This window comes from Atta cephalotes (assembly GCF_000143395.1).
Source record: "Atta cephalotes unplaced genomic scaffold scaffold00006, whole genome shotgun sequence".
NCBI classification, from domain to species: domain Eukaryota; kingdom Metazoa; phylum Arthropoda; class Insecta; order Hymenoptera; family Formicidae; genus Atta; species Atta cephalotes.
The window spans coordinates 4,456,021-4,466,002 of NW_012130070.1; the positions used below are offsets into that span (position 1 = coordinate 4,456,021).

The following is a 9,982-nucleotide window of genomic DNA, read 5'->3' on the forward strand; positions in this document are numbered from 1 at the left end:
AAAGAGGGATACGTGAACAAGTATGGGCATATATTGGGTTATCCGGAAAGTTCGTGCCGACTACATAATTTAATAAATGTATACTAAAATTTAAATTTTCTGCGTTTAAATTTTCCTTCAACATCGGCACGAATTTTCCGGACAATCCAATATTTTATACATATAATTTATACATATTTATGAATATTTATATAAGTTTAAACATATTTATATATTCGTGCATGAAAAATTTTTTACCGAGTTAATTAATATTATTTATTATTATTTACTATTAATGTAATGACCGTGATTATTATAAAAATAAAATCAATTACTTGAATTAATTTCATATAAATATAAAAAGAAACGATGGCTTGATTTGAATAAATCAAAACATAAAGGGACAACGAGCCAGATATAAATACAAAAAACTATTTAATAATATTAAATTACAAACATTTCGATTCCGATTGAGCATTTTCAATATTAGAAACCAAATTTAAAATTACAAAATAATAACGTCGGAATATATAAACCTTAACAATGTCTAAATATGTAATCATAAAGAATAGTTATAAATACTGAAAGTTGGTATAGACGAAAAACTGCATTTTTTTGACACTTTATTAATTATTGAAGAACAGAGACTTGTTTTTGATGGATATCGTAAATCTTTTCCGATGGATTCCTTAACTATTACTCACATCACTCAATTTGTTATAAGAGAGGGGTAATATATGGTATCGTGGACAAAATCTTTCGTTTGTGTCATTCTCATTTCCAGCAAAATAATTTGATTAATTCTATAAAAATTTTTTTAAACAATATACCCCTTACAATTTATTTTTCGATTATTAAAAAACGGATTAAATTTCATATTAATAACTATAATAATATCAATAATAATAATAATAAAATAAAAGACAAATTTTTTATAGTTCCTTTTGTTAATTCTATTTCTGAAAAATTTGCATCAATTGCGAATATGTTTAATTGTAAATTGACTTACACGATTCGAATACATTAAAGAAATCTCTTTAATAAAGAGAGGGAAAGACCAATTGGAATCATCACAAAGTCAGAATGTTGTCCATAAAATCTCATATTGTGATTGCGATATTAGTTATGTTAGTCAGACAGAGACAATTAAAAATGAAAGTGCATGAACATTCCGATATATCAATAGGAGGAACAAAGCCCTATCAGTGATTTCTAACCACCGCATAGAGAATACACATACACATTTTTGATTTGGAGATATTGAATATAGAGCCCTCTTATAATAAGAGATTGATATCGGAAATGGTGCACATAAAAAGACAGAAATATGGAATTAACAAACAGAATAATACAGAATCATTGTCTGAATCATATTCCAACATTATACGATCTCTTTCTCCCTCTTAGTTTCCCTGTTTGTCCCCTTCCAGTCGTCACTTACACTCATGCTTGTTTCCTGGTTGTCTGCGGTCATTATATTGCTGGATCAAAGTCTCTTATAGCGTTGTCTGCATTATTTCCAATCTTTTAACAACGATGTAAATTGGCGGATTGTTTTACATAATTTTTCTTTAATAATTGGACTTAACTCTATTTAACAAGGTATTTAAAAGTATAATTTTGGTACAATAGATATTAAGGATTTTATATTAATTGTAGTGTTAAGTGTTTATAGACATGATAATTTTTACGAAGATGAACTTGTTACTTTCGAATTGATTTGGTTATGCAATTTTTGACATTATTTATGGAAGAAAGAATTTACTAGTATTTATGACTACATATTCTTTATGATTACATATTTAGACGTTGTTATTCATTAAGATTTATATATCCGACATTATTATTTTGTAATTTTAAATTTGGTTTCTAACATTGAAAATAACTCGATTAGAGTCGAAACGTTTGTAATCTAATATTATTAAATAGTCTTATGTATTTATATCTGGTCTCGTTGCTCAATCTTTTATGTTTTAATCTTATATACATATTTTATACAGTAATTATGTATGTCAACATATATCATTACATTGACGATTCAATAATGACAATAATAGTAATAATAATAATAATAATAATGATGATATTAATAATGATGATATTAATGATTATAATAACAATAATATTCAATATGGACATATTTCCGGGACATACAACAGACGTCCTCTAAACATTTAATGGATGTTAGAACATCTTGAAAGTGTCTTATTTAACGTAAAGAACATCAAAGCTTGAATTTCAAATATATGTTCATGATGTATATCAGAAATATATTAAACATACGCAATATTGAATTTTGTGATTCAGTTCCGAATATGTCTTTCGGATGTTTTAGACTGTTTTCACACACGCAGCATAACTTGCGTAAGCGGAACTTGCGTCAACCAATCAAATCATATTAAATTGTATCAGTTACTATTCTAGTTGAGACGATTTCATTGACTGACGCAAGTTACTGCTGTATGTGAAAGCAATCTTATAAGACGATATTTATAGTCCGTTCTTATTTCAAGACTATTTGAAATAATGTCTTAAAACGTTAATATGGCCCTTTGATTGATTTGTTTCTTCTTAAAACTATACTTTAAGACGGTCTTGAATATAAGAATGACTATGAATACCTATAGATGTTCTACCGCAGCTACGTTAAAAGCGGAACGTTCTTCGGATGTCCTATGGATATTCAAGACGGACAACTGCAGGACGTCCTTTTGAGGACGTTCATATGTTGTGCGGAGAATAATCAACGTGTGGCTTTTTTAAAATGTGACCATGAAGGGCTAATATATGATACATCATAAAGAATGTTTTGTATTATAGCTTTCTACCGATGTGAACCTGGCGCTCAACTTTATCGGAGATACAGCGATTTCAAAATTTCATAAATGCGTCAAGAGGATAAATCGGTCATTTTTGAAGATATCAAAATGGGACCAACGGCATTCGAAAGAGAATCGTTTGTACCTCTCTTACTTTCGTTTATACCTCAAAAGATTCGAAGATACAGCAAGTTTCAGTTTTTGCACAACCCCTATATAGCAAACTTAGCCAATTTTAAAGATATCAAAATGGGACCAACGGCATTCGAAAGAGAAACAAACTTAGCCAATTTTCATATCTTGGTCCCATTTCGATCTTGAAAATTGGCTAAGTTTGCTATATAGGAGTTGTGCAAAAACTGAAACGCACTGTATCTCCGAATCCTTTGAGGTACAAACGAAAGTAAGAGAGGTACAAACGGGTACAAACGAATTCTCTTTCGAATGGCATAAATGAAATTAAAAAATCTTAAAGTTGCGCGCTGGTCATTTTTTATTTTTCACTTTTTGTTTAACTGTTTGAGATACAAATGAAATAATGATCGATACAAACAAGTACAAACGAAGTACAAACGGCCTACGGTATTAATTTTTATTTTTGATAAAGTTGAATGCCAGGTTCACATCGGTTAGCTTTATGCTCTTCTTTTGTATTTTTCGAGTTTAAAAAAATTATAAAAAAGTATTATCTAATAATTCTGTGTACATCTTCATAACGTCGATTAGCATTTAATCAAGCCATCTGTACATACTTTACATAAATGTAAATCGAAAAAAGAAATCGTTATTATGCATCAAATTCAGGAAAGAATAAAACTAATCTGTTATTTATCTTGAAGTAGCATAAGATCGTGAATCGCGATTATGTTTATCTCAGATCTAATAATAAGTTTTTATTTTCTAAAGAAGTAGCCAGTACAGGATTATTAATATGGTTATTAATAATAAAAATATTATTTTTTCTTTACGATCATATTTTATAATCATCTTTTCTTATAAGTCATTTAATAAATGTTATCTTTATCTTTCTTTTATGCTGCGTCTGTATGTCTGTGATTTTATCATATTTCATTGATTTATTTGTTCTAGGTTGCTCGGATTGGAGCAGATGAGTATTCAAGCATAATCGGTCCTTATCATTCGATCGGTTTGGACAAAGTGCATAATGATGGAAGTATTGATGCACGAGGCAAGCAATCAGCAGGAAAACAATGCAGTCTGTATAGTCGAACCCAAATCTACGTTCAAAAAACGTGAGGATGATATACCATCCGATGCCGCACATAGTAATGATAAGGAATCGGTCGATATCATCTTTGAGAATATCACCTACACTGTCAGCCATCGTTTCAGAAGAGGTAAGCTATTCTCAAACTCTTTTTGTTACATATTAGATTAAAAAGTTACTCAGATTACAAATACTGTATAAAAATAGAGTAAATTTGCTTCCTTTTGATAATGCCCAGATAGCACTCATGTCAAAATCGGAATATAAATTTAACGTTTTAAAAACAATGTAAAAATGTTTTAAAACGTCTTATATTCTGATTTTGAACATACATACTGTTTAAGCATTTTTTCAAATTGAGCTAAAGTTATCTTATTTTACAAGGAAAGAATTGTTGAATTTAAAATTTAAATAGATACCAGTCTAAAAATAATTTTGTTAGATTATTATTACAGTAATTATGCAGGACTTTCAAGCATGAGTGATATTATAAAAAATTTTCACATTTTAGCAACCATCACATTTGAGCGTCTCATACATGTCTTTGATCGTATAGAATGTGCAAATTAGCATCAAGGAATTTCATTATTTTTCTCAAGTTAGGATAAAATCACTAATTGTGGATCACTCTTTAAAAAAAAAATTTATATTCTTTCTTTATCCAGAACAACATCAAACAATTAATAAAATATTTAATAGTCATGATTGATCATAAAGATTACATCATGAATGATTTTATTCTTTTTCATTATTGTTTTATTTTAATTTGAATTAAATAAAGTAATGACTATTATCCACAATTACACCCTATGTACTAATTGCGGATCAATTCACCTTTATCCTTTTTGGTGACATTACTACATCCCATAAGAATAATAAAAATAATTTGCGCATGCATATCGTAATATAAATAACGAAATTATAATTAATGATCCACATTTAGTTCTAGGGTCTAATTGTGGATCATCGTGCAATTTTAACATATTCAAGTTTATTTAAAATTAGTGACAGTTAAAAATCAATAATAATTACAAAAATTAAACGTTTAGCAATAAAAAAACAGTTAAATTATGAATAGTAATACTTTTTGCGTATAGACATGTATATTATTTTATATTCTAGCTATTTTGATATTTAAAACAAATAAATCTTTTCGGAATGACATCCTTTGTAAGATTTAACAAGTTTTTAAATAAATTTACATTTACATTTTTATAATAAATTTATGCAATAAAAGTATTGTTATAACATGATGATTAAACAATACTTGCGAACATATTTAATCTTAATTGAGTATAACGTTGATTTTTAAATGAAATCTATAATTATTTATTACTACCTACTATAAAGCTATAAAAAAATACTTACTATTAGGTGTAGTAAAAAGAAATCCATTATTTTTCCATTCAATTTCATGCAAAAATAATGGATTTCTTTTACTACACCTAATATAAAAATAGCCATAAAAAAATAGCAATTCTTATGATATTACACTTTAAACGAATTTTTAAAGATACGTTATAGTTAACTTCATATATTTAATTAGTTAACGACATCAATAAAATGTGTAGCACTGTTTCTAATAAATTTAGTTCAATTGACACTTGAAAAAGATAAAAAAATCTTATATGTACTATTTAATCGAAAATACTATAATTATTTAAATATAAGAAATGATTCGAAATTGCCTAATCTACATCTAGCACTTTTATCCTATATCGATAATCTTAATATAATGTATATTTTATAAAAAATATCTAAATACAAAGGTAAAAAAAATACGTCAAATACTTAAAAAGCAGAAAAGCAATAAATATTTAAAAAACTTATATATTTATTAAAAAGTTAACTGTATTATACATAGTATTTATATATTATATAATAAATAGTATTTATTTTTTTACTGCTTTCCGCAAAGTGATTTTTCATTAAATTTTAGCACGTATGCATATTTTGCAAAAAATTACTTTTTACGTAAAGAAATATTCAATACAACAATAATTAATAATTAATTATAGCATCAGTGATAATTATAGAAGAGAATTTATTTGGAGTTAAATGAAAAACTAGCATAAATAATAATCTTCGAAACGTATTAAGCGTTAAACAATCATCACATTGAAAAAAATTTCAGAGGAGAAAGAAATCTTGCATGGGATTAGCGGAAGGCTTCCTAGCAAACAGTTGATCGCTTTAATGGGACCATCCGGCGCAGGAAAATCCACGTTACTCGACATTCTGTCCGGTTTTCGGACAACTGGAATGGATGGTTCCATATATATTAATGGTCGTATTCGACATCTTAATAATTTTCGAAAGTAAGTACAGCTTTGATACTTTCGATATCTTTAAATTTGAAATTCTTTAAATTAGTAATTTATATAAAATGTGTATTTAAATAAACAAGGAAATTGAAGACATTTTTTATATATCTTGTTCTCTCTTCTTTTTCGATTTTACATTATGTGTATTTACATTGTTGAAAATTTTTTAAGAATTACAATAAATATTGTTTTCGACATGGATATCGATCGTATCATTATGCATGTCGTTTTAACGCTTCATTAATTCTCTCCCCAGATGCAGCGCGTACATCACGCAAGATGATCGACTGGAACCCCTACTCACCGTAATCGAGAACATGAGGGTCGCCGCCGATTTAAAATTGCCTTCGAGCACACCAAAACACAAGAAAGAGATGATCGTAAGTAAAAATTTAGTCAAAACTATTTAATTTATAATTTTATTAACACTTTAATTATATAATTTATTAAGAAAGAAATCATCATGAAATTTACTAGAATTTATCGAAGAAAATAGTATTATTATAGTGTTTTGTCAGATCTAATATTTAATTAATATACTTTATAATTATTATTTAAAGATAAAGTAAATGTTTACCTTTACACAGTCAGCCTCAAATGACTTAAATCTTGATTCTTAAGGAGATTAAGATCATTGACCTTTTCCGTCGCTTCGGTAAATAATTTTATTTATTAAAAAGTTATGAACAGAACAATTTTTATGAATAATTTTTAAACATAAGGTACTTATTTCAACAATATTTTTTCTTGACAGGAGATGGAAGTGAGACCTCGCTTCACGTAAAGTCGTGCACCCCTTGACAAGGGGAAAGTGGGATGGAGTCGCTTCACGTAAAAATCATGCATCCTTAAGCAGGAGGGAGATGGGGTGGAAATCGCTTCGCTCCCTAAGGAGCGCAACTGAAACAACTCCCATCCTACTTCTCTCCCCTGCTTGGAGGGGTGCAACTTTCACTCGAAGCGATTCCCATCTTACCTCTCCCTTTGTTTGAGGCCGCATGAGTTTTATCTCTCCCTCTCTCAAGGGAAAATATTGCTGAAATATGTACCTTATTTTTTAAAATTGTGTGTTATTCATAAAAATTGTTTTGCTCATAATTTTTTAATGAATAATGAATAATGCGACAGAAAAGGTCAATGACTTTGATCTTCTTGAGAATCAAGGTCAAGGTTAGTTGGAGATTATTTGGAGTTGACAATGTAAAGGTAAACATTTATCAAAGATAATATAAAAATATTTATTACCATCTGATTTTACCAATATTAATCGTCTTATCTTATATATTAATTGTATAATAATAATAGTAATAAATGAGATTTACTGTTGAGCTGATTTAAAGTGAATTATAGTACTTTAGAAGAATTAATACAATGTTTTAATACAATGTTTAGATCGAAGATATTCTTACGACACTTAGCTTGTACGAACATATGAATACGAGATCCGGTCGATTAAGCGGCGGTCAAAAAAAAAGGCTCTCTATAGCTCTTGAATTAGTCAATAATCCTACGGTGATGTTCCTCGATGAGCCAACCACGTAAGCTCAATACCTTGATTATTCGATGTTGTTTCACTTTTTTGTCCGTTTTATTTATTTTACAATTTAAAAAGATTTAATAGCTATTAAAAAGATTTAAATTCTTCAATTTAATATCTTTTTAATTGCACCTTAGTATTTGTCTTTTATTCTCAATAATAAACACTCAACAATAAACGTATTTATTTACGTAAATGCAAACCAAGTATTTACGTTAAATCTTTCTGTTAACTAGTTTTTTCATCTTACAAAAAGAAAAAAAATCTCACTTCGAGCAATTTAGTTATTTATTTATTTATCTATAAATTATTTATATTAATATATTTTTAAATATTGTTTTATTTTTTTTATTAAAATTGATAAAGTTTCTCTATTTAGTAAAAATAAACAGAGTCTTTAATTATTTTTTATTTTACTTTATTATTTTATTGCTGTAATATTTTATCGACATATATGTATTGTTATATTGTAGTCTTTATTCGCCGCGATAAGAATTCACGATTATTTTATATATTATATTGTACATTAACGTCTATAATTTTAATATCATGACTAATTGTCATGATATTAATCTTTTTTTAAAGTATAATACGTAATACCTAATATTCCTAATTTTTAATCAAAATTATTTGTAACGATTGATGGCATACTTAGTTCAATAAAGAATTGTTTATTATGTTAATGTCTTGTTATTTGTCGTATTTGTTACAGAGGTCTGGATAGTTCATGTTGCATGCAAGTTGTAAACTTGCTAAAAATATTGGCGCGACAAGGGAGAACAATAATTTGTACTATTCATCAGCCCAGTGCATCTTTATTTCAATTATTCGATCAGGTAAGTAAATAATCAGAAATTACTATAAAAAATTATAAAAGTCTGTTTAAAAACATGTAAGATAATTAATAATATTGCTTCACGCGATATCAATACACAAATTGTTTTAAATCTCATCTTTACCTAGTAAACACAATGGTACATGTAATATAAATATAACATGCAATGTCAGCTCAACAAAATAATTATAATATAACACACTGTGTTGTTGAGCTGACATTGCAAGTTACATGTATGTTACATGTACAATAACATTGTGTTTACTGGGTAATATGCGTTTATAATTAGAATAATAAGAAAATCAATTATTCTTGCAGGTGTATGTGTTGACGAATGGAGACTGTCTGTACCAAGGAGCAACGAGCAAACTCTTGCCATATCTAGAAAATATGAAACTGCCGTGTCCTATGTATCATAATCCGGCAGATTACAGTACGTGTAATTATTTTTTATAAATTACTCGAAAATTTCATTTGTTTGATCAGCTAATATTGATATATGCAAATATTGTAGTAATTGAACTCGCTTGTGGCGAGTACGGTAACGAGAAAATCAATACATTGATAATGGGGTCGCAAAATGGACGAAATTTACAGTGGTTCGATAATCCAGAAACCTTGAAAGATGCGAAAAGTTTAAGAGGTACTTAGAAAATAAAAATATAAAAATCTCTATGATAATGAAATTATAACGACGATTTTACAACGATCATCTTTATTGTTATTAAAAAAATATTATTGTGTACATACAAGGTATATACAATAATTAATGATAAATGAAACTCTATAGCGGCAGAATGGACTAAATTGAGTCGAAAAATCCTCTACCATTTTGCAATTTTCGCAATAGTTAATAAGATACTAAAAATCGCTAAATAAATCGCTAAAATTTTCAATAATTTTTTATTCAAATACTATCAATTTTACAGCAAGAGACAAAAATTGTTTATTTTCTTCTCATAAAGTTCTGAGAATTCTTTAATACCATATTTTCTCATGTTAAAATAGTTGTCAGTTGTATATGAATAAGAAAATGCAGTACTAAAAGATTGATAAAAAATTCTGAAAAAATTCTTACTTTTATGAGAAGAAAATAATTTTTATATTTTGTCGTTTTTCTGTAAAAGTTGATAGTACTTGAGTAAAAAATTATTAAAGATCAATATTCGGCAATATATAATAATTAATATCTTGTTAATTATTGCGAAAATTGCAAAATGATAGAAAATTTTTGATTCAGTTTAGTTCGCTCTACCTGCT

The 9,982-nt window shown here is 27.6% G+C and overlaps 1 protein-coding gene across 1 annotated transcript in view; it reads left to right on the forward strand.

Moving 5' to 3' along the window:
• The first annotated feature begins 3,966 nt into the window (after positions 1 to 3,966).
• Positions 3,967 to 9,982, forward strand: part of LOC105626721 (ATP-binding cassette sub-family G member 4) — an 8,649-nt gene continuing 2,633 nt past the window's right edge. Inside the window, exons 1-7 of the mRNA XM_012208018.1 lie at positions 3,967 to 4,156; positions 6,161 to 6,344; positions 6,607 to 6,730; positions 7,743 to 7,888; positions 8,600 to 8,723; positions 9,041 to 9,155; positions 9,237 to 9,365. Coding sequence (XP_012063408.1) covers positions 3,967 to 4,156; positions 6,161 to 6,344; positions 6,607 to 6,730; positions 7,743 to 7,888; positions 8,600 to 8,723; positions 9,041 to 9,155; positions 9,237 to 9,365 — 1,012 coding nt within the window. The remainder of the gene's footprint in view (positions 4,157 to 6,160; positions 6,345 to 6,606; positions 6,731 to 7,742; positions 7,889 to 8,599; positions 8,724 to 9,040; positions 9,156 to 9,236; positions 9,366 to 9,982) is intronic.